This window comes from Opisthorchis viverrini (genome assembly GCF_000715545.1).
Source record: "Opisthorchis viverrini unplaced genomic scaffold opera_v5_99, whole genome shotgun sequence".
NCBI classification, from domain to species: domain Eukaryota; kingdom Metazoa; phylum Platyhelminthes; class Trematoda; order Opisthorchiida; family Opisthorchiidae; genus Opisthorchis; species Opisthorchis viverrini.
Genome location: NW_008751754.1, coordinates 773,899 through 796,144, shown reverse-complemented (window position 1 = coordinate 796,144; position 22,246 = coordinate 773,899). Strand labels below are relative to the sequence as shown.

Genomic DNA, 22,246 nt, shown 5'->3' with positions numbered 1-22,246 from the left:
GGGAAAGGCCTCTCTCTGGTAGGATAAAACGCTAAATGTTAACTGCTGGGCTTCTACTCTACCTACTTAGAACAACTTTGTATTATTACATCTTCTCAGTACCCAATGGCTCATGAGATTTTCATGTATTCGGTCAGATCTGTTCCAAACAAAGTATTTTAAGAGAGGCTAGAATTCATCCAAGTAATGCCATTCATCTCTAGTTACAGGATAAGTAGAGACCTACTTCTTGTCCTTTAGGACTGCTCCTAACACTCCCCACTGTAAAAAGAGCTTCAGAAAAAGTATGTTTGCATGTTTACGTTTCTGCTATTGGGAATTACATCACCAGGTTTTGTTTAGACTAACTGCACTTATTCACAAGCTCCTTAGATTCACACACTTTTGAAAACGCTTTTAGTTTACAGTAATGGGCTGGCTTGGGCAACGTGGCAACATCCCAGCCCTTCCTTCGGATGGCGTAGCAGCTAGGCACCGGAAGGGTGTTACAGCTGAACGATCAACTCACCAAGAATGCATTTATTTTCAAAGGAAGGATAAATTAAGACGGATGGACATTACCCAGAGGCGTCGAATATTTGTGACGGAAATATACTGGTGGCTCTAGCAATCGCTCAGCTGGCCGTTGATCTTTTCACCGAGCTTGGCAACTACCTTGCACCGATGGCGTCTTCTCGATTGGTGACAAAACATTTGCAAGCCAACTGCGTAGCTCGGAAAAGGGACCAACAGCTAACTGATCAACTACCACATTGGTATCGCTCTACAAAAAATAAAACGCAAATACGATTTGAAATAGAACTGTATCGTTCTCCCAACAAGAGTTGAGTTTTGTATAGAACAAATCTTTTTTATTCAAAGAGACGATATTTATCTTTCATTTTGAATTCTACACCTCGAATAGTCGCACTCTACGACGAACTTACAGAATCTTCCATTTTTTTTACCTTTACTGTAATGTGAGTTTATTTGGCTGGTTTCCGGTTGACAAGGGACATATTTCAGCCAGTAGGTTCCACGACCGAAATCTAAGTGAGTGTGCATAGAATATTAGAAATTATAAGACTCAGCGCAACAAGATTATTAGAGCACTGCCCCCTGCTCATCCACAGAGGTTCGGGTGATATTGGCCTGTCATTGTGCTTGAATACCCTTGTAAGATGCCTCGGTATACTTTTGACGGGTGTGTGGATCACGATATGATCGAGCAGTCTCAGTTTTTGTATCACTGAATTCACTGAATCCATTTTCTGGATCTCAGACTTTCACGTCTTTATACAATTGTCTTGTTAGGCCACACTACGGGGTATTCGTTGCGCTAAAAGTTTGCCGAACTTGAATTTGATTATGCATTAAGTGCAAACCACTGAGTTACTGTACTCAACTATCCATTCAGATACTACTTAAATACGTAGATATATTCTGTTATTGGCATAGCTTAAAAGAGAAGCCGATCAGAGAGGAAGCCGCAATGTCAACAGCTCCAAGATGACACTTCTTTTTGAATCAACTGGTAAAAATTCGTCATGGTTTAAAGATTAATAACTGCACTTTCCATCCATTAACAAAGTAGCCACGCAGTAAGATGTGCTCAAACGTGTTGCTGGTCACTTCTTTTTTAATACAGCCCACTAGTGACTGCATCTTGACTACAGCTACTCCACGGCAAAACCTGATTGTTGTTCGAAGAAATTTGTTGATGTGAGCTGCTTTATTTTCCTCGATTACGCAGCTTCCAAGACACTAGGCTAAAAACTTATCATCCGAACCGTCATTCTGTTAAAATAAAATAGAAGTCGCCTAGTTTATTACATATTAACCGTTCCATGAATCATTTATTAAGCAATCAACTCGTAAATAGAAAAGCTACTTTAAATCTGCATTGCTCTTCTCGGAGAATGAGAAGAAGTGCTTTCGGTGCCCCAATAGTTCATACTTGAGATAAGAGAAAACATACGAAAATAGGATCAGATATCTGTAACCAATATCTATAACTAGTATACAAAGATACCTTTGTATGGGTCCATACCTGACAGGTTTTTGTTGCTTACTTGAACGTCAAAAAGCTTCTGTGTAATAAAATGATTTTTGAAGTATAACTTCTCTTTCACGTCAATGCTTCTTTCTGAGGGAATGCGTTCGTCATTTAAACAAGCTCAGTGGTGTTTCGCCTCAAGTACTTTTATTGATAATATTATCTATCCTAGAAGACGATACTTTTATCTAGCTGGCCTCTCCTATCTGGCTGGATGTCGTTCCTCTCAAAAATCCAAGTGTGACCATACTAAACCTGCAGTGGAGAACTACAGACTGAATGTGTTACTCACTGATTATGTTCGTTCCGCGATATCGCAATCACAATGCAGGGTAGTACTTTGGTAAATATCAGTGATTTCTTTTAATCCAATTTCCTAACTTTTGCTTACTAACTTACTCAGTTTTTGAATGATTTCATCTCATGCGTACCACGCCGTTTGGAGGCAAGTTTTAGACCCAGTTCTGTTCCAGTCACCGAGTTGCTTGCTTTACATCGGTCCCTGTAGAAAACGTGTACTTACCTTGTTTTGTCTTTATGTAAAGTCGACGTAGGCTCAAGTAAGTCAAACCTTTTTCACATCAGTCAGCCTGAGTGATAGGATAAACTGTTTCATTGGCTCATGGAGCACTAATGACGTGTTTTGCATTGAAAGTTACATTTCCGCCATTATCTGTTTATCCACTTGGTTGTGACAGAACATTTGCTGATGGTGGATATGGCCTACTGTTATTATTGACAATGCCTGTACATAAAAAAAACACAACGGACACTTTTAACTAGCGAAGTACAAGCTGAGTATGTACACAATTAGTGCAATAACAAATAATCTAACTCAGTACTTTTCCACTCAGACCTGTGTGCGTAATGAGCTGAAGTCCAAAGCCTATATAATCAAATTGTGTACCATAGTTAACTGTAGAATTGTGTGAAATATACCATGAACATTTCCGGAAATCAGTAACCCTATTGGATGTTCTGCAAAGACATTCTGACGTGCCAAACGATCCCCCGAAGTCACGTGGATAGACTGCCTTAGTAAACGATTCTATTGGCAGGGCAAAACGGCCAATCAGGTTCCAGGAAGTTTAGCTGGTTAGCATGGAAACTTAGCCTAAAGACTGACAAAGTCAAACACGTGCCAAGAGGTGGAGTTTACGGATGTTCAGCATGTATTCAGGGAGTAGCTTCCAACTAATTAATCTGTGTGATTGACACAAACATCTTGCCGACAACTTGTTTATAAATAGGAATATTTCACTATTTCCACGTCCATAAACTTATCTGGAATTAATCATGGCGAGTTCACCCCAACAACCGCAAAGGTGGAAGCGTCTGGGCAGTATCAATTCGTTGGATGGCCTAGCTCGTAGTACCATATCTCTGGAGGTGCCGGAGGCAAGGAGCTGTCGTGAGGCACGTGAACAAAGCAGAAAGGAAATGCACGTATTGAACGAGAAGCTGGCATCACAGTTGGAAAAAGTGAGTACAAATAGTCCTTCAAAGCATTTCAACGACTGTCTGCGTCCCTACAACCAGGTTTATAAATATAAAAATGGTGATATTTTAAAGATGTTTTCCATTGTAGTTCATGATATTCATTGCAGAACAGCTCTCAGACTCGTGCTGGCAGCGAAGGTCGAAAGGCTGTCTTGTCTACTTGCTGTCATAAGCCTTATCAAGCATTCTTAAAAGTGGACTGTGGAAAAAATAAATCCAAGATGTTTTATTAGGCATCAGAGGAAGAACACAGGGACGAGAATAGATAAGCCACAGTTGATTCTGTCAAAGCAAATCAATAAACGCCTGTGCAGCTCATTAATTTGCACTGATTTCGAGCTCCAAGTGACGCTGGCGGTCCATAGATTGTTGCTGGTTGGGTGAATGCGGTGGCAACATCATATGGAGACAGCAGTGGCAGCACCGTGCTCTGTATCATTCATCCTAACACTACCAGATGGTAGGATGACTGACCATCACCAATTTCGCTGAAACGCACAGCCGCATTTCAAACAGGGTGTTCTTGGCACCNCACCTTCCGTGCATTTTTCTACACTTCTGGATGTCCTATTTATATCTACTGCGGACAAAGAAACCATTTCAAGACTCGCTGTAAAACATTTTCGTAACGGAACCACTCACAGGTTGCTGAAAACTCTTTGAAAGTATACAAATGGTTTTGCCTTTCTTCGGGTGCAATCCCTGAGTTTCCGTCAATATTATGTCATACTCAGATAGCACCAAATTAGTAAGATATACTCATTTGCAAAGTAGTAGTGTGCGGTTTCTCGAATATGGTGCCTACTGAAACATAACGCGGCCGTTGTGCAACAAATTTATTTGAAAAACTGTCATAAGGAGTTCCACTTAATCTCTTTATAAAATCAAATGGTCTTGCAAATGAGTATTTTAGTTTGATTGCAGGTACACCATAATGCCAAAGTGTAAGTGAAGTCTAGTTGCAGAATACTTTCAGAGAACCCACTAAGCTAGCGCGCGATCATACAGCTTGTAGTAGAGTTTAAGATCGAATGCACCACTCGAAGTCTATTTGCCTTGTTCGAGTTTAGGCGAACTCAGGCACACAAGATCTATAAGTATACCTTGAAGAGACAACTCAGCATTCTTTAGTCTAAGGTGAACGAGCATGTCGTTTCTCTTGACACGATTACCGAAGAACATAGGTGCCGACTTTCTGTCCATATTAGTGAGCTTTCATTAAGCTGGTAGTCGCCAAAACTATGGAGTGTTCTTATAGTCGACTGAACAAATCATAGCAACCACATTTGAGCACGTAGCCCGGGATATATATATTGTGTTTTCGTGGATTGAGTAAGTCCCAACGGTCAAGCTCATTACACAATACCAGAATAGTACGCTGGGGGTAATCCATAGAACGGAACTGGCCTTACGAAACTTCTGGCTAGCCATGGCTCTAACAGAAGTCAGCTGTTATTCCAAACTGCACTGGACTCAAACTGGTTTGTGGAAAATCTTCTATGGTTGGAATTGCAGTACACTATCTGCCAGGTATATTCCACCCTTATTTTGGGGCTTTTAGTTTCATCCAACAACCCGAGGGTATGTATCATGGGACCGAAAAGTTGGATGATCTGACCTCTTGAATGATCTTTATTCAGGACGCTGTCCCGTTACAATCCCTCAACACAGATTGGTCCAGTATCTCAGGTTTCTACTCACCGTAATACTGCTTCCTCAGACTCGGAGACGTGACCCTCATTGTCATTAGGAGAACACATATTGAGATCTTTATGGCGTGTGACCAGTCTGCGTCTGTCCTTGTGGAGTCAATATTTAACAATGAAAATTTGGACAGAGATAAAAAGCAAACATGCTTCTATCGAAAAATGTGGGGGAGTCCAGAAACATCACAAAAGTTCCTCATCAGACCCAAAGAACAGACAAAACACTGTCCAAAATATGGCATGTCGAATTAGATAGAGTAATGACTTGGCGTTTGGTCACCATTACAGTTCTGAGAATTATACTCACAATTAAGTAGGCAATACGTAATATATTTGTGTACACAACCCAGTCTTCTCATATAATTGGCAACTTGAAAGTAAACCACCTGAAAGACTACTAGTGGACTGTCTGGACGCGAACTTTTAACCTCGTTTTGCTAGTTGGTTTTTGCAGCAGTAATTTGCCTGCATATAATCATTTCAAAACAACTCGTTTGCAAAAGGTCCAATATCGCAAAGCAAATGCGGATTCTAAAGAGGCAATCAGATTACAGAGAATCTTAGGAGTGCCATAAGCCTTCAGACAAAGAAATGGAAAATAGCCCAATAGTGGTGTACAACCATTAGATGTTGCTAAGTTTTACAACTGTTTGCTTTCAGGCAACAGAATGCGGGCAGGACAGGCACTCTTACAGTGCCAATCGGAGGAGCACCGGAGGAACTGTGTTGATACAAGCGGCAGAAAAAACCATGCCATTACAACAATATGTTTTAAAGGCGCGTTTATCACGGCGCGATTTGCTTCCCTGCGAACAACGCGGCTACCATTGACTCCAAAGAGATGAGTATCCAAGGTCACCCGAGTTAATACATACTTTCGCCTTTGATTTAGTAGAATGACGAGCTCTAGTTTATATAAGTGTCTTGACTTTCAACGACGTCATACGAGAGCGAAAGTCAATAAGAACTCTTCTGAATCTTGGCTAAGAATGACAAAAACTTATTGAAAGAAGCCTGTCGTCTGAAAACCCAGAGATTAAAAGTTGGAGTACAGGCTCATAAAAGCCGTAGTTGTGACTAAATCAGAACTGAAGCTGACCAACTCCAGTAAAGCGTTGAACTCGGTAAGATGCTTTAAACACAAAAGTACACTAAACATTCAGACATTTCACTAAAAACAGCGTTTATAATGCAGGTCAGATGTGCAGTACTTCAAAATTAAAAAAGAATGTGGAATTCAGGCGAAAGTTGCTGCATTGCTTGCACAAGTTAATAGGCTTTTGGCGCCGGCATCACGTTAGAAATGCAGGGAGAACGGAGCCTTGCTGGTTTGTTTTTTTATTATATCAATATCTGCCGGACTGGACGGGAGCAGAATGATTGATCGACCTTATCTACTCAAAGTTTTACTTTACTCATGTTATTCCAAAGTGACCGAATCCACTAGGGTTGGTCGCAAAGTAAGGGGCGCACGATTCTGATGAACTTCTATAAGAAGCTACAGAGGTTGTTTTAACTTGACTCTCTTTTGAACAGTCTTACCCTGATACTGGAGCAGTTATTCTGGTCTATATCAAAGAAAGAAAGTACTGAACTCGAGTTTCATACTCATTAGAGGTCAGCAGCAGCAACATCATGTACTTGGCCGCGCAGGGATTGGAGCTCCGGACGTCCGACGTGTGAGGCGAGCGTGTTAACACTACTTCACCAGCGCACATTGGACTAGGTCGAATTCTCACATCTGAGCAAGCAAGCATGTAGACGCCTGAGCAATGTGATTGGTTTGCCGGATGTCTCGAACGATGGCCCAGTACTTGTCCTGGTTGTGACAGTTGATTTCCCCGGGCTGTCAGAGCTCCCAGTCAGATACCATCATGAATGCTTTTAACTTGCATGAGCCAGTACCAATAGTAAGCAAGGCATGGAGAACATAGAGAACGATTGTTTGGATTTATCATCATTATCATCATCATCAACAGCATGACAGAAGTGCTCAAAACTGATGCTTCGTCACCGTGCAGCCATGATTTATTTGGAAAGTTTGTTGTGAAGAAAAGAATAGAAGTTGAAGGGAAGGGACTTAGCGCTAGCCTACCACAATCATGCTGAAGTGCCTACCCCTTCGGACACTCATGTAGGCAACCTGGTTAGAAACTGGCAACAAGAACGCCAATGACATCGATTAGCAGTCATATCTTATGGTGCCTACAACCATGCATCGTGGGGTCGCGCGGTGTCCATTCAGGATAATGAGTCCCGCAGACATTAACCAGGCTTTTCGTAATCTCTTTCACACACCTCTACTTGCGCCACTATGAATTGCTTGGACTAAGCAATTCCGCCTGAGTGTGTTAGCGCTTCTAACCGTCAGTGTTAACGATGAGTTGGTAGGTAGAAGTCTGTCTTCAGTGTGTGCAATATTTCACAGCTGTAGTTAACCAATTAGGACCGTCACTACTTAAATTGTCCTTTTGGAGCGGATTTCTAGCGGAAGCTCCGAGTAAAGCCTTTATCTAGGAGATTTGTAAACATGGCACGGAACAACCTCACCCTGGTTAGTAAATGGCACATGGAACAGATCACAGATATGGGGAAAAAGCAAGCTTTTTTGAGCGATTCAGTGAAAAAGTAATGTTAGCTAGTCATCAAAAGACCGTTGAAGCCGTTCAGTTTGCTCAATAATTAATGACAAGACAAGCCAACAGAAACAAAGTAGGAATATCAGCGAATATTCTCAATTGAGTGCCAATCGCAAATGTATTTACTCGATCCGATAAATCCAGAATCTATCCTAATATTTCGATTATCCCTTGTCCTTCTTCCACCAGAGAAACAGCTGACTACTGGAAACTCTATCCTGGTTTGCGACATCCGAAAGTGTGTTGATTGGTCATGTGCGGTGGTTTATTTAGATTTGATGAAAATCCTCCGAGTTTTGGAATGTTAAATCGCCTGTATTTCATCCAGGACGTCCTGACCGGTAACAAAATGTAGATGTGTAGAATCAAGGTCAATGTGCTTTATGCATCTCATCTAAATGCATACAACTTGCTACTGTCATCAGGAAGCAGCTCGGCCGTTCCGTGTTCAGTTCACACGTGACCCTCGCTGTGAGGTTGAGCCTAAATGTCAGTGAATGATAAACCGGTGTGTGAGGACACCTTACAAAGAACAGTAACAAAAAGAAAAGTGAATGAAAGGCGGTGGAATCCCGATTGAAGACTATGGCTGGTAGATCAATATCTGAGAAACGTGTCGGCTCCTCAAACTACGGTGTGACGTTCCAGGCCACATTTCATCCTACAAGTAAAAATATTTGATGCTCAAAATCCGGGACGCACTAAAGAGATGTTTCGTTCCTTTAGGGAATCATCAGCAGCTGATACATAGAGAGTCTCCACGTAATTTCGAACCCGTCATTATTTTCAGCGGCCAAGACCTGTGCTATTCAGTCATTCCTGGATGATCAGCAATGTAGATGACCTAAACACAGTTGACCTAACGTGGCACTTTACCCTAGTCACTGGACTAGCTCCAAGTAAATTAGACCTTAATTGCCCCTTGACTGACAGGTTTCCAGAGAAAAGGCTTGTGAGTCCTCCAAGATGTTGCTTCTGTGAAGATTACTTGTAGTTTACAGGAGCGGATTTTGCAGAAACATGTGCCCAAGATTGCAACGTGTTCACGCCTCGTTACGACGTGCGCTAGTTTGTTTCCGGAACTAGGATCGCGCTCGCTAGCGCTTTACAACTGGATGTTTATAGTAGCTACATCTGGCATTCAAATTTACCTGGCGTTTCACAACTTGTGAAGTTGTTCTGCACAGGCTAAAATCGAATAACCTGGTCCAGTTAGGGGCACTCTTTCCATCTTTATTCTTCATTCCCCGTGATAAGTTTGAAACTGGATCCAAAATCAGGGATGCGTGTCCAACAAATCGTCTGTTGATTTNTAACCTGGTCCAGTTAGGGGCACTCTTTCCATCTTTATTCTTCAGTCCCCGTGATAAGTTTGAAACTGGATCCAAAATCAGGGATGCGTGTCCAACAAATCGTCTGTTGATTTGACGTCACCCTCCTTTTAACCTGGAAAGACAAACGCGAAAGTCGTTGTAAAGTACCAACTTGGAACGGGGCGTAAACAGAGTGTATGGACATGTATTGCCTTACGATTCGTTGATATGGTTCAAGCCATCGTGTTTAGATGGAACCTTTAATTGATACCCTAATAGTCTAGTATATGACACCAAAAATTGATATTTAAGTCACCATCCATCTTCTTACAATCAACAAATAACAGTTCCATTTCACAGTTTCATTCGGGTTGTAACCCATTTTAGGCAAAATAGGGTTGTTTAATTTTGGCACAGAAGGTGAACTTACCGCAGGTTATTAGATACATTTCAACTATTCTTCATGCCCAATGCGTCCGGAATTCAGAACTTGTCTTCCTCTCCATGTGTTTGTACTTCTTCATGCATGGGATGACTTGGAACAATGTCGGGCGGCGTGGAGACAGGCTAAGTCAAACTGAATACCACAGCTGTTTTTCACAGTCGCACCTCACGCATATCGGCCCAGTATAGCCAGGCTTGTGGGCTGAAACTTGATAGAGTTGTCCAAGTAAAGAAAATTTTCAACCGACGAACGTAACGAGAAATTTGATAACAACAGCAGCAAGTCACCCAAGGAGATATTCAGGCACAACACCAGCAACTCAAACATCCGTCCTAACGACACTGCATATCTGCCAATCAGTTCTCCTCCGAACACCGCCGTAGTCAGCAGTGCATAAGTCAGTGTTTTCCCGTGCGGAATTTTTCGCAAACATGGTTAAGACAGCAACTACCTTACCGACTGTTCTGCCTCGCGATCAATCATGCTACATCGGACAACTGATGAATGTTCCCTGCCGCTGCAGCTGGGATCCTCTCGACTCACTTGGTTGATCAGGTTGCAGACACCAACACCTATCAACCTGCCGGCGGACCCAATTTGGTTTTAAATACTTCCAATGGACGGTTTCTAGCATCTCTGCTTCTGTCTCATCTTGTCAGGTTAATGACGAAACCCATCCGCTTGCTTTAGGACCGCGTAGTGTAAAGCTAAGCGTGTAATTCCCCCCGTTGCCGCTTTTTCCCGGTGATATGCACCTTACTACTGACTTACCAACTCAATTATTTTGTCACGAAAGCACTCGCGCATTCGCTTGCGCTGAATACGTCCCAGCTTGCACACTGCGTGGATACTTAATCAAGTAGGCACTTACAAGGGAGGAACGCGAAGAGTTTTGTGTTTCGGAACATTAGGCCAGTAGAACTCACCACTTGACACGAGAGAGGTTTAATCTCACCTCCGTTCTTTTGCTCTCAGAGAGTAATGAGCCTCTAGTTTAGTGATCATCCTGAAAGTTTCTGTTGGTTGTGTTTCCGAAACCTTTTGAAGCTTAACTAACAGACCACACCTTTTCTGCATAAACTGGGCAACACTCTTCCTTGTGGTATAATTTTGTGTAATTTCTCAGGAGAAACTTTAGTACATATTCAAGTAGAAAAGAGCCCAAAAAGGACAATTGACAATTGTTGTGTGAACGAAATGAGAGCAATCTGTCTTCATGTCTATGCTGGTAAACTTGTGTTCCCAATGAAGCTTTGATTTGCACGTGACAGGGTAATTCTTTAATGAAGTATCGTTGCCAATTTAAGCTACACTCCGTAAGACAAGTGACCTGTTGCAGTTTGTTTCACCAAAAGTAGAGCAAACAAAACTGGAAGATCAATAATACTCATTTCTTTCATGTAACTCAGGTGTACCGTACAATGTGTTTCGGCATAATAAATGCGTCCGCATTATCTGCGTTGTCAAGAACGTTCAGTGTCTTTGATCAATGTACTCTCCTTTGCCTAAGCACTCAAGTAGCCAAGTACTGACTAAATAACTCAAAGCAAGTTCAGCGGACAGTTTTTATTTAAAAACCGAGGAAAAACGGTTAGTCTGTCTGAAGGTTAAGATGTGACGTTGTTTTCACACTGTAATTTGGGTGAATCTGAATCATTTGTTTCGCTGGACTATCCTCGTAATGAACCTCAACAGTTTAGTTATTTACCGAGTCACAAACGAGAAGTGGCCTAGCACGTGGTGAGCAGACTGCAACTACATCAGTTTGGTATATCAGCTACAGCGAAAGTTTTATTTAACCCTACAAAAATTGGCTTCTCAGTCGGGATAAGTTAGCCCAAGTGAGATAAGAACACTTATCACAGTGCACTGCATCACAGAATACTGACTGATTTCTTTTCTCTGACAGGCTATTTCGTCCTGTGGTCAGCAAAATTTAGTTTAGTTGTTGGTGTTTGCAGTTGGTGTTTGCTGTAGAATTCACGTTCACGTCTGAAAAGTCCTTCTCCTGTTCTGGCATAATCATTCTGACGAGCTCGTACCAAAGGGGGAAATCAATGGACTCGAGTTTTGCTCCTAAAAGAGCTTATCAGTGGTGCATCTCCTTGGCCTTACCAGGGCTCTCATTCCGGACATCTGAAGCACTATTACACAAGCGCACGCCGAACACATCCGATGGATACGTCTTAGGTGAACTGTTTGGAATAATTCCTCAAGACATTTGGACCACAAGAATGATCTTAACTTGAATTCTGCAAATGCTAGAACCATCCACAACTAATCAGGAACTTTGTTCATATTCACACCATTCTTGTTTGAACGGTCGTCTCCGAGTTCTGGTGAGTCCACACCAAACCACTGGACTGGAGTTTCGCTTTCATTAGAGCTCATCAGTGCATATCTAATGGCCGTGCCGAGATTTGAACTCCGGACGCCTGACATGCTAGGCGATCGGGATACCACTAATCCACCAACGCGTTTTGGACGCATTTGTTCATTCACGTTTGAACGTGTCCAGTAGGTTTCAAGCATTTCGCTGATGAGCTCTGATAAGAGCGAAAATCCAGTCCGTTTCTTCCCTCCTTTAATGTGGACTCACCAGAATAACCGTGCCAGGACGAAATAAAAGGCTATTCTAAAGAGAGTGATTTGAACGTGGAAAGTCAGTTTATGCGCGCGGCAAATGTATGAGTAAGTTGGGCAGCCGTCACGAGAAGCATAACATGATGAGTGCCAAGGAAACTCCGCAAAACTCAAACCGTAGCCCAAGTGCAAACTATTGTCATTTGTTGTGAATCAGTGCAGCTGATGGCCACGTGACATTCCTCTGATTAGTCAGGTGACATCTAGTCGTGCTAAAAGGCACAAGCTTGTGTTCTTATGAGTTCAAGAGCCTATCGGTAAGGTAACTGAATGATGAAAAGTGAAGTAAAGTGCAAATTACGACACAAGATCTATACTTGCTGATTGCCCAAACAATTTGTCAGAAGAGCTTTTACGTCATACTTCTGAACAGAAAAACTAGTCCTTTTTAGCCCTATACTGTCCCAATATCGATAACAATCGAAACAACAATATGAGAACTGAAATACGTGAAGGATATTAGGTTGGGTGTGAGGCTTAGAATCTATAAGCTCTCATGTTATCATAAGTTACGAGATGACATGCCCACAAATGGGGAGAGCAATTTACCCCGAAAATTGAACCATTTTGTTGATTCACCAATGCTATGTGATAATGGCATCAATATACATATATATATGAAGATTACGTTTGTCAAGCAACAGGTCGCTTCCATAAGTGACAATCCCCAAGAAGGGGAAGACTGTACTTAAGAAGCACCTAAAGTTCTCTGGGTTAGCCCAGTGAGACCGTATTCACTAAATATCGGAACAACATTAGTTATTATTGTGCGACAACCCAGGGCATTCACAAGTGATTTTCCTTGTTGCTTACATTCAAGCAAAAGCTGTGGTCCTCATAATATATTCACAAAGATCGTCTCTTTCCAGAGACGGTTTTGTTGCTTTTGCATCCATATTCGTTTGTAAATTGATCTTCTAGACAGGGAGCAGTAGGCGGAGTTAGATATTAGCGATCTCTCGGTCCGACCAGATACGGGTAAGATAACGCATTCCACATGACATATACGGGCCATCTGGAGCCCAGAACCTGTGGTTCCGTTTACCTGCCTGGATAAATCTGTTCCGGTTCTTTCACTCAACCAGAGTTTAGTAGGTACTGTTGCTAGCATATGAAGCACCATCTGTCAATCTAACGACATCAAGGCAGTTTGACAGTTCCAAGCAATACCAAAGCAACTCCACGCAACAATTCATCATACAACATCTATGGTCACCTAGATTTGCCACTTAAGCTGTGTTGTTGACATGCAAACATTCATCGTGAAAATCCGCGATAGCGATTGTTATTGCCGCTTGGTATGGCGAGTTATCCCATGTTATAGTGAGTTCTTGCGTAACGCATTGGTTTCAGTCGAAAGCATAACCTCACATTGTAAAGAACAGCGGCTGTTGACCATAGAATGGACCGATTCTTGGTCGAATCGATTAGGATTAGTCGTTTACTTCCAGTTAAAAGAGAAGAATTCTTTCCCATGGAACGCGGTTGACATCGGACCGAAGAACTCGTTCCTAGCTGTTCAGATCGACCGTTTAAAGGTATACCTGTTGGACTGATGTCCCCAGATCCATCAAGCTAGTGAACCTTTTTAAAGTACCTTGTACGGCGTAGAAAACTTTGATGAATATGAACATGAGCATGAACCATAAGTTGTCCTTTTGCATATTGCCTCTAGGATGGAGCTTTCCAAAGATTTCAACGATTGTCTTGCAGCAATCAACAGGCCACAACAGCTAAACTTGCGGGTTTTATTAATCCACTGTGCAAATTCTCGGAGGATTTAACAGAGATTTTCGTCCTATCTAATAGTTTTGTTTCGCCGTTGGTCTATGCAGCCACACAGTAGCTGGTAGGATACGTGGTCCAGAGCTGTACACCATGTAACTCGCTTGCTTGCACGCATTTCTTCAAATAATTGGATAACGGTTGGTTGTCCTTGGCCGTGGAGTCAGCAGTGCAGCTAATGTAAGCTTTTGACATCTGTCAGTTGGCGACTGACAATTTCTGAACTTCTGTTTTTCCACTCGCGTCATGAAACAACTGTTTTATGGCAAGACGTTTGGCAGTTTGTAGTTGAACATCTCAAGTGATGAGGCAAGAGGTTTGCTTTACCTGCATCAAATGGATGCTCCAAGATTCAGCAAGAAGAAGATGGATTGACTCAGCCCTTTCTGATGTATTTTTGTATTACGGAGTTCAAAGTATACTTACATGAGTACCTGGGAAGTCTGGATAACATAAAGGGGTAGCAACACAGATGGCTAGCACGAAATGGAGTCCTGTACTGCATACAAACTTCTGAGCAAACCAGCACGTGTTCTACAATTTCTTAGTAAGGAGGAGATTATTGGACTATCAGAGTTACCGAGTCTGCCTAAACAGCAATCAAAATGACCGTCTTGAAAACGACTCATCATTTTTTTTAGTTTGTTAACTTGCACGGTAGTATTCAGTGATTTGTCCTCCAGAATATTGCGAGTGAATTTCCGCAAACCACTATGCGGTCTCCGAGCTTCTGTGCTAAAAACCTGTTTTAGCTGCTTTTTTAACTTTCATTTTGTTGGTCGTTCCAGCTAAAAACGCCTCTGCCATTGAACAGATTGGAGTATTTATGGATAGATTTTACCCTTTGCTTGGTAGGCCCAAACATGCAGTCGGCGAACTAGGGCCATATTTTTAAGAACTCACTTGCCTCTGGCATTAATGAAAGCCATTGTTATTATCGAACCTCGCGGATAGTAAAGTATGCAATAGCAATTTTTCCCTGTAAAAGTTTTTTGCACAAAAGTTTGATCAGGTAAGAGTCGCTAAAAATTCAACAACGAAACATTCTGTCACAGTCCAAATGGGCTCTTCTATAGAACTTGATCCTGTAAACGGTGCTTTTTCACATCAATTTAATGAGGTAGCCGCTTTATAGGATGTCTGAAAATGAGTGGAGATTTTTCCTCTCCAATACGCACTGACAAATGGCATAGTAGGAATATGGTTGTGCTTCGGAGGCAAGAGTATTTAGAACGCCCGATCTTCAAAACATATATGAGATTTCCTTTGTAATAAATGAATAAATTCTAACATAAGAACGACGCTTTCCTGGCTACCAAGTTAATTCACCGTATTTTACTGCCATAACGGCTTTTATTTCGTTGTCCAGATTGGTGTGATCTTCTTTTCACGCATACATCATTCTGTATACTAAGAAAATAAAACGCACAGAGAATGTCTGCATACTTGGGGTTGAAGTATCGGTTATGATGGCGTCACATCTTTGATGAACGCTATCCACAAGGTTTACCCACTTGTCTGTAGTGGCTTTCAGTGCTAATGCAAGTATGCCTTGGGCTAAACAATTAATTAGCCAAGTTCCAACAGCCTCTTCCAGGGAGTTGGAGGGTTTGGTGTGCGCTACAGTGGTCACAACTAGTGAATAGTACTATGATGTCATGCTAGTGAATAGACAGAAGCGCAGGCACATTCTGCCTAAGTAGGTACATCATCCAAGACGAACTCTATGAGAGCGTACAAGTGGCAAACATTCGAGGTATTTATTCGAGCCGAATAGTTAGTGGAAATTATCGTCGTACCCGTATCCTAACTGCATATGTCAATCGATCGCCGGGTAAGAGTTGGGACGATCGATCGTTGTCTTGTAACTTAAACCCGAGCGAATCAGGTTGCCTTATGGGTGGTGTATTTCGTCACACGTTGATTCACGTTATTTTTAATTGCCGTCAGCCCAAGATATCGGAGTCACATTGTCTTAAGATGACGTTTTTTACGGCCGCATATGGGTGAAAAACGCACCTCAGCAAGTGCTACGGATTTTGAGCACCCTTTATTGCCATACATGTTGTGGCATCTCATGCTGCGAAGAAATTGTCTAGAAGTCAATTTTGGCCATGAACACAAGGAAGCAATTTATTGTGAGAAACAATGACTTATTTTGGAGGGGGTGTTTAATACAGGGCTGAGCATGAAACGTGGAACACCATAAAACTTGGAAAGTGTTTCTTGTTGACGCGAATTTCCTAAGAGTTAAATCGTATTCGGAGCAGCTGATCGACCTCTTAGTGCCTAGTGGAATTGCAGTATTACTAATACCAATAAATGTATCCCAATATTCGTACAATGTGATTTATACGATCATGGATGCAAAAATAGCATCGAATGTTCATTGAAGTCTCTTCAATGTCCAAATTCTACTTTTGCACTTTCCAGATGCGCTTTCTAACAGAACAGAACAGAAAACTGACGGAAGAATCTCAGGGATCTCGGGGTAGATTTACCAGAGAAACAGAAAAACTGCGACAAACATATGATACAGAGCTTCGACAACTCCGCCAGTTAGTAGACGACTGTGAACGCGAGAAGGCGGACAGCCTGGCGAAAATGGCCAGTTTGCAGCAAGCTCTTCGGACTAAACAGGACCAGTAAGTCTAATATCCGGAAGTATGCTGTGCAAATATTCTCATATTCTCCGTCTTTAAGTGATCTCAAAGGTGATGAGAAATTACTGAATTTCTTGCTAACGTAGCAAACTTTCAACAAACTCTTGAAAATGGTCTTAGCAAATTAACACTTGACTTGTCCTGAACCGACTCGGTTGCGTCATCAAAGTAGAGAAAAGCGGAAAATTGACCTCTCAGTTGTGTTCGCCGGTTAGTTTGTTTTATGAGACATCTATTTCAGTGGGGAAAGAGCGTTGACCATGCATTTGTGTGGTGAGTGACACACACATGTGCAAATGTGGTGTGGTAACTTAACGGTCTCTCTGAGTAGATGCCACTCTGGGACATATAAATGGTCGCTTTATACAATGAGATCCCCTTCCAAGGATTACGTCTGTAGAATCAAATAGCATCAATTCCAGTGGCACTCATTCATGTGTTTGGGGTGCAAAGTCACAAACAGTGGAAAAACCTGAAATCAGACAGCATAATTCGACAGATTGTTTGCACGGATCAACCTTGGTTGGTCGCGTGAAAAACCTCAGCTAGATTAGTCCGTACTGTGTAAACACGCCTCGGAACACGTGCTTTGTTACTCGAGGCGACTGAATGAACAGGCAGCTGAGGTTTATAACCAGGCCCGAGTGCATGGCCTACTATGGCCATAGGTCATCAGAGTGACCCGGGAACATCAATCACGGTTTCACTCCAAAACCCCAACGCAAGAAAATACCAACCAGTCACTATCTACTAAGCTAACGCGCACGACAGTCATTGAGAGGCGCAACTAGCTTGCCCGGGGTTGAGAAATCGACCCCGTTATTTTCACACGGCAACTGAATGCGTCTTTTGTTGTGTTCCTATTCGAATTGTGAGAAAACCTGATTATATCTCGCGTACGGCAATCTGCCTTCTTGCTGTGTTGTCAGTGAACTGATATTTGTAAACAAGAAACCTAAGGCAAGGTTATCCAATCAGCAACTCGTATTACGCCTCCCAGAACTACAAAGTAGACGAGATAAAATGCTCACAACGATCTGAGCTGAATATGCGTAGGCTAGTGCGTAGTAGCCCAATTCAGAGACCGAATTCTCAACTACAGTGGCAGTGAAACGGTCGGCTACATGGTAAGTGTATTTTCTGTAAATATAGGCATGCTCTGCTCAATCTGCACTCATATATTACAAGAAAGATGTTTGGTTAACATATTGATTTTGGGGTTGCTTGCAAAAGGAATTGGGTGGCACGTTGTGGTTTGTCTTCGAATCGCATCACAGCTGGAGTAAAGACACAAAACCCGTGAATTGAGCTTCCGTTTTCATCGAGGACAGTGTTGCATCCGACGATCTCTCAAGTTTGCTGGAACGCGCACCTATTCTGCTGACACGTGATCTGTTCACCAACCGCGTCGGTGATTTTGTCAGTCCCATGCACTCATTGATCTGTAGGTCCTTCCTATCACAATCTGAGAATTAGTAATGCATGTAAGATTGAAACAATTGTTCTACTTCATTGAATGCTAAAGCGTTTACCGTATAGGTGTCTGTCGTTGTAGAATATACCTTACTAACACCACCATGATCAACCGCTTTTCAACCGAATGTGTTCACTAGTGGTGTGTGTTCCCTACTCCCAGCGGCAAGCCTCCTCGGGTACAATACGCTGAAAGCATAAAAGCTCCTCAATTATTTAGAAATACGTTTAAATCTTTCCAGCACCCGCCAACATAAAACGTCTACTCGTATGTTTGTTTTTTTCTCTGCTTATTTATCCACACCTTTATCCTTCATAACACTAGCATATAATGGGGCGCACTTCATTACAAAATAAAAATTTACATACATTAATAGTCATCTGTTATGTTTCCGGAGACTTCACTAAACTATTATTGAAGGAGAATAATCAGCAGATTTCAATCGCTGTGTATAATTTGCAGTCACGCTATGGTGTTTAACAATTGCGCCCGTACATGTGAGGATATGGGCACTCAAAGTGTAAGTTAACAACGCTCAGCTTTACCAGAAGTTGTACATCCTGACGCACGCAGAGCTAGTGGGACAAAGTGTTGAGAGAGTCTGAACGGGGGCGAATATTTTATGGCTTGCCTTTTGGCTACTCAGCATGGTTGCACTAAGCGTTAAACACAACGAACAACACTGAAATATACCAAAACTCCCTCGCGAATCGTTTCTTTTTAATGTCAGACACAATCTTGGCTTTTCTGTTGCATTACTCCAGTGTGAATCATATTCGTATGTCGTTTCTACCTGAGTCTTAGCAATGAAAATAACAATGCATCTTATGGGAGATTATTAGATGCGTGCCTTCTGCAAATGTTGCTTGCAAAAAATTGGTTCGATGCTCTTTAGGCAGCTATGCTTCGGTGTTTTTTCGGACTCTTTGAGGTTAGATACACTCATCCATACTTGATAGACTATAACTCACCGTCAGCTGACTGGTCAGACGTCACACAAAGAACTAAAAATTCTGTCGACCAAACTTTCTGCTTTAACGGTACTAGCTGGAGTGAGGCCACAATGAAATTGGCCCTAAATCTGCTTTGCAATAAGGATACAAAATTTTCGCTTCCATTCAGAATTCAGCATCTGTCACAGGCCAACCAGAAACTATCGCAACAGTTGGACGATGCTTTAAAAGATGGCAGCGCTAAAGAAACGGACAGAGCAATTTTACAACGCCGTTTGAATGCAGCAGAAGAGGAAATGCAACGTCTCCGTGGTGCCTTGGAACAATCCAAACAAAATAATCAACAGCTACACAAGGTGAGCTTGACTATAGCATAAACTATAAAATACAACTTTCGGATGATCACGTCATGGCTTCCGGAATCTGCACTTTGGGTGGCAGGTCACGACGGTGTTCTTTGAGTTGTCCAATATGACAACTAGGCGCTTTGTGGGCAAAAACCTTTCCCAAATGAATTCAGAATTATTTCAGAGTGTAAATTCACACCTTTAAATCAATGGCGGATGACTCCAAGGATGAAAACCCGCGTGACAGTTTTGTACTACTTTCGAACGTTCTAATGTAAACAGACCAACAGCCGATCTGTGTGCCTTCCATATCTGACAAACGCAAAACAAACAAACGAGGCTGCTTCCCGATGTACCTAAAATCTTCACTCCTTTCGACGCCTAATTCAAACATAAAATAAGAATAGAGAGACTAGTCCTCTGTGCCCGGTCTTTAGCCAGTTTTACGAAACATCTAAGCAGTAAGACGACAACGTACGCCCAGATACACTAAACACCCTTCCCACAGAGGCCACGAATATCTATGCATGAATATCCCATGGAAAGTAGTGAGGTACCCACTTCCTTCAGGACCAAACCTAGAAACTATATTCTATACTTTTATTTTCTACCACCACGTGATTTTTTCAGAGAGGAGATAATACTTGACTTTATGCATTGAACAGTGCTAAACCATTTTCCACACAGGAAGGAATATAGAACATACAATTTTGACTTTATTGTTGCAATCGGACTTCAGGAAACTAAGGGCTTTAGAGTAAAATGAATCACGGCTCACCCACTACAACACAGTAATATTTTTTACCAATATGGCTACTGAAGTGAGTAGTAAAATGTATCCATAAATATCTGTCGCAAGTAGTATCCGTCGTGGCAAATAAATAATTTTTAATTGTTGTGTTGTTAGTTAATCTGGCGTTTATAACGAGATAATAAATAGTTTTGCCTTTTAAGTAACTCCATGTATCACTAGGTACTTTGCTGTGGTCGGGTAACAGGGAACAAGGGTGGTCGGAAACGTAGCTGTGGAAACGTAGCTGTATTCAAGCCGATTATAGATCTCAATGTTGTGTGGATTGCCCGATTGAACTTTATCGTTTTGCGGATGACCAGAAAGGAGGGTATTGGAGCAACTATGCGGGCAACCAATGCAGCAATAGAGAGGGCATAGTGACATAACTGTGAGACATCTTTTTGGTAAGCGGGAAGTAAGCAGAAGGTAAGCAGGAGTTCAAAAGTTGATGTGAAGTCTACAAAATTTCTCAAACTTTTTCAATCAGTTTGTCTGTACTGATAATAATGTCTGAAAGAAGTTCTCCAGCAGACAACTGTATTTAGTGCTCTCTCAGTCATCTGTAACTCATTATAATACGTCGTTTATTGACTAGTGATGAAGGAAAATTTTCGTTCACAAAATATTTAGCCTAAATTTGGCGATCCCGGTGTTTTACCTACTAGCCGGGTCCTTTCCAGAATCACAGACTTCAGCATCTCCTTTCAGAATCTTGACGAAGAAACCGCAAGCCGCATGGCTTGTCAGTCGGAGATGCAAACACTTCGAGAGGAAATGGAGTTCCAGCGAACGGTTCACGAACAGGAATTGGAAGAACTGCGGGTCATGTCCAACGTGGACCACGAACAGGACCGCAACCAATGGCGTGACGAGATGCAGCGGGCAATACGTGATATACAAACAGAGTATGATCAACGTTTGGACAAAATCCGCAACGAGATGGAAGCCAATTATAATAACAGGGTACACACTTGTTCATTCTCCTGTTCGATACCACTATCGTGTGCTTGATGTCCTAAACACACATATAAGGAGGCTAAATTCTGGCTCGGAAACCCCTACATTCGGCACAGTGCTTTTCTATATATAAACCGGAGTATTAACAGAATTAGACCATAGTTACTTTGTCCAACCATATCTTAGAAGCTTCTATTGGCGGGCAGGTAAACATGTATCCACTATTTTACACTATCTTTGTGTTTAGATACATGAACTGTGGAGTTGTTCTGGTGCGTTGGTGATAGGCATCATATTAGTCGGTAGTAAAGTTTCTAGCAGACAGCACCTCCGATGAATAGCCGTCTTGTGTTATTTTCAGAATTCACAGATTTTGTTGGACGTAATTAGCCTAGGGATCTACTTCTTCGGTCCTAGTTTGAATGACTGGTGATTCTCAGAAAGAGGTTCTGCTGTTCCAATTATCAATGCCATTTCTCACAGAACAGCCAGTTTTGTCACTCACATTTTGATCTGCTATAAACTTCAGGACTTTAGGGACAAAAAGCGGATCTTGTTTGTACACTAAATTTGATGCTTTTGAGAATTACGACCATAGTTTGAATAGTAGTCAGAATGTTTTGTCTGAGCAGTCCTCAATCCTTGTGTGGGACCTCATAACCACCAAGTCAGAGGCTTAGAGCTTCCAAAAACCCGTTCATAGGAGAATTCCCAGCAATATTTAGAATCATCAGTTTTTTGATCTGTATAAACTTCAGGACTTTAGGGACAAAAAGCGAATCTTATTTGTACACTAAAGTTGATGCTTTTGAGAATTACGACCATAGTTTGAATAGTAGTCAGAATGTTTCGTCTGAGCAGTCCTCAATCCTTGTGTGGGACCTCATAACCACCAAGTCAGAGGCTTAGAGCTTCCAAAAACCCGTTCATAGGAGAATTCCCAGCAATATTTAGAATCATCAGTTCATCTGGGAGTGACAAGAAGTGTTGCCC

At 41.9% G+C, this 22,246-nt stretch overlaps 1 protein-coding gene across 1 annotated transcript in view; it reads left to right on the top strand.

Annotated features, from left to right (window-relative positions):
- Positions 1–3,183: 3,183 nt before the first annotated feature.
- The window catches only part of T265_05285 (hypothetical protein), a gene marked incomplete at both ends in the record, with an annotated part of 56,323 nt that continues 37,260 nt past the window's right edge, over positions 3,184–22,246 (top strand). The window contains 4 exons of the mRNA XM_009170260.1: positions 3,184–3,517; positions 16,500–16,711; positions 19,326–19,512; positions 21,005–21,259. Coding sequence (XP_009168524.1) covers positions 3,332–3,517; positions 16,500–16,711; positions 19,326–19,512; positions 21,005–21,259 — 840 coding nt within the window. The remainder of the gene's footprint in view (positions 3,518–16,499; positions 16,712–19,325; positions 19,513–21,004; positions 21,260–22,246) is intronic.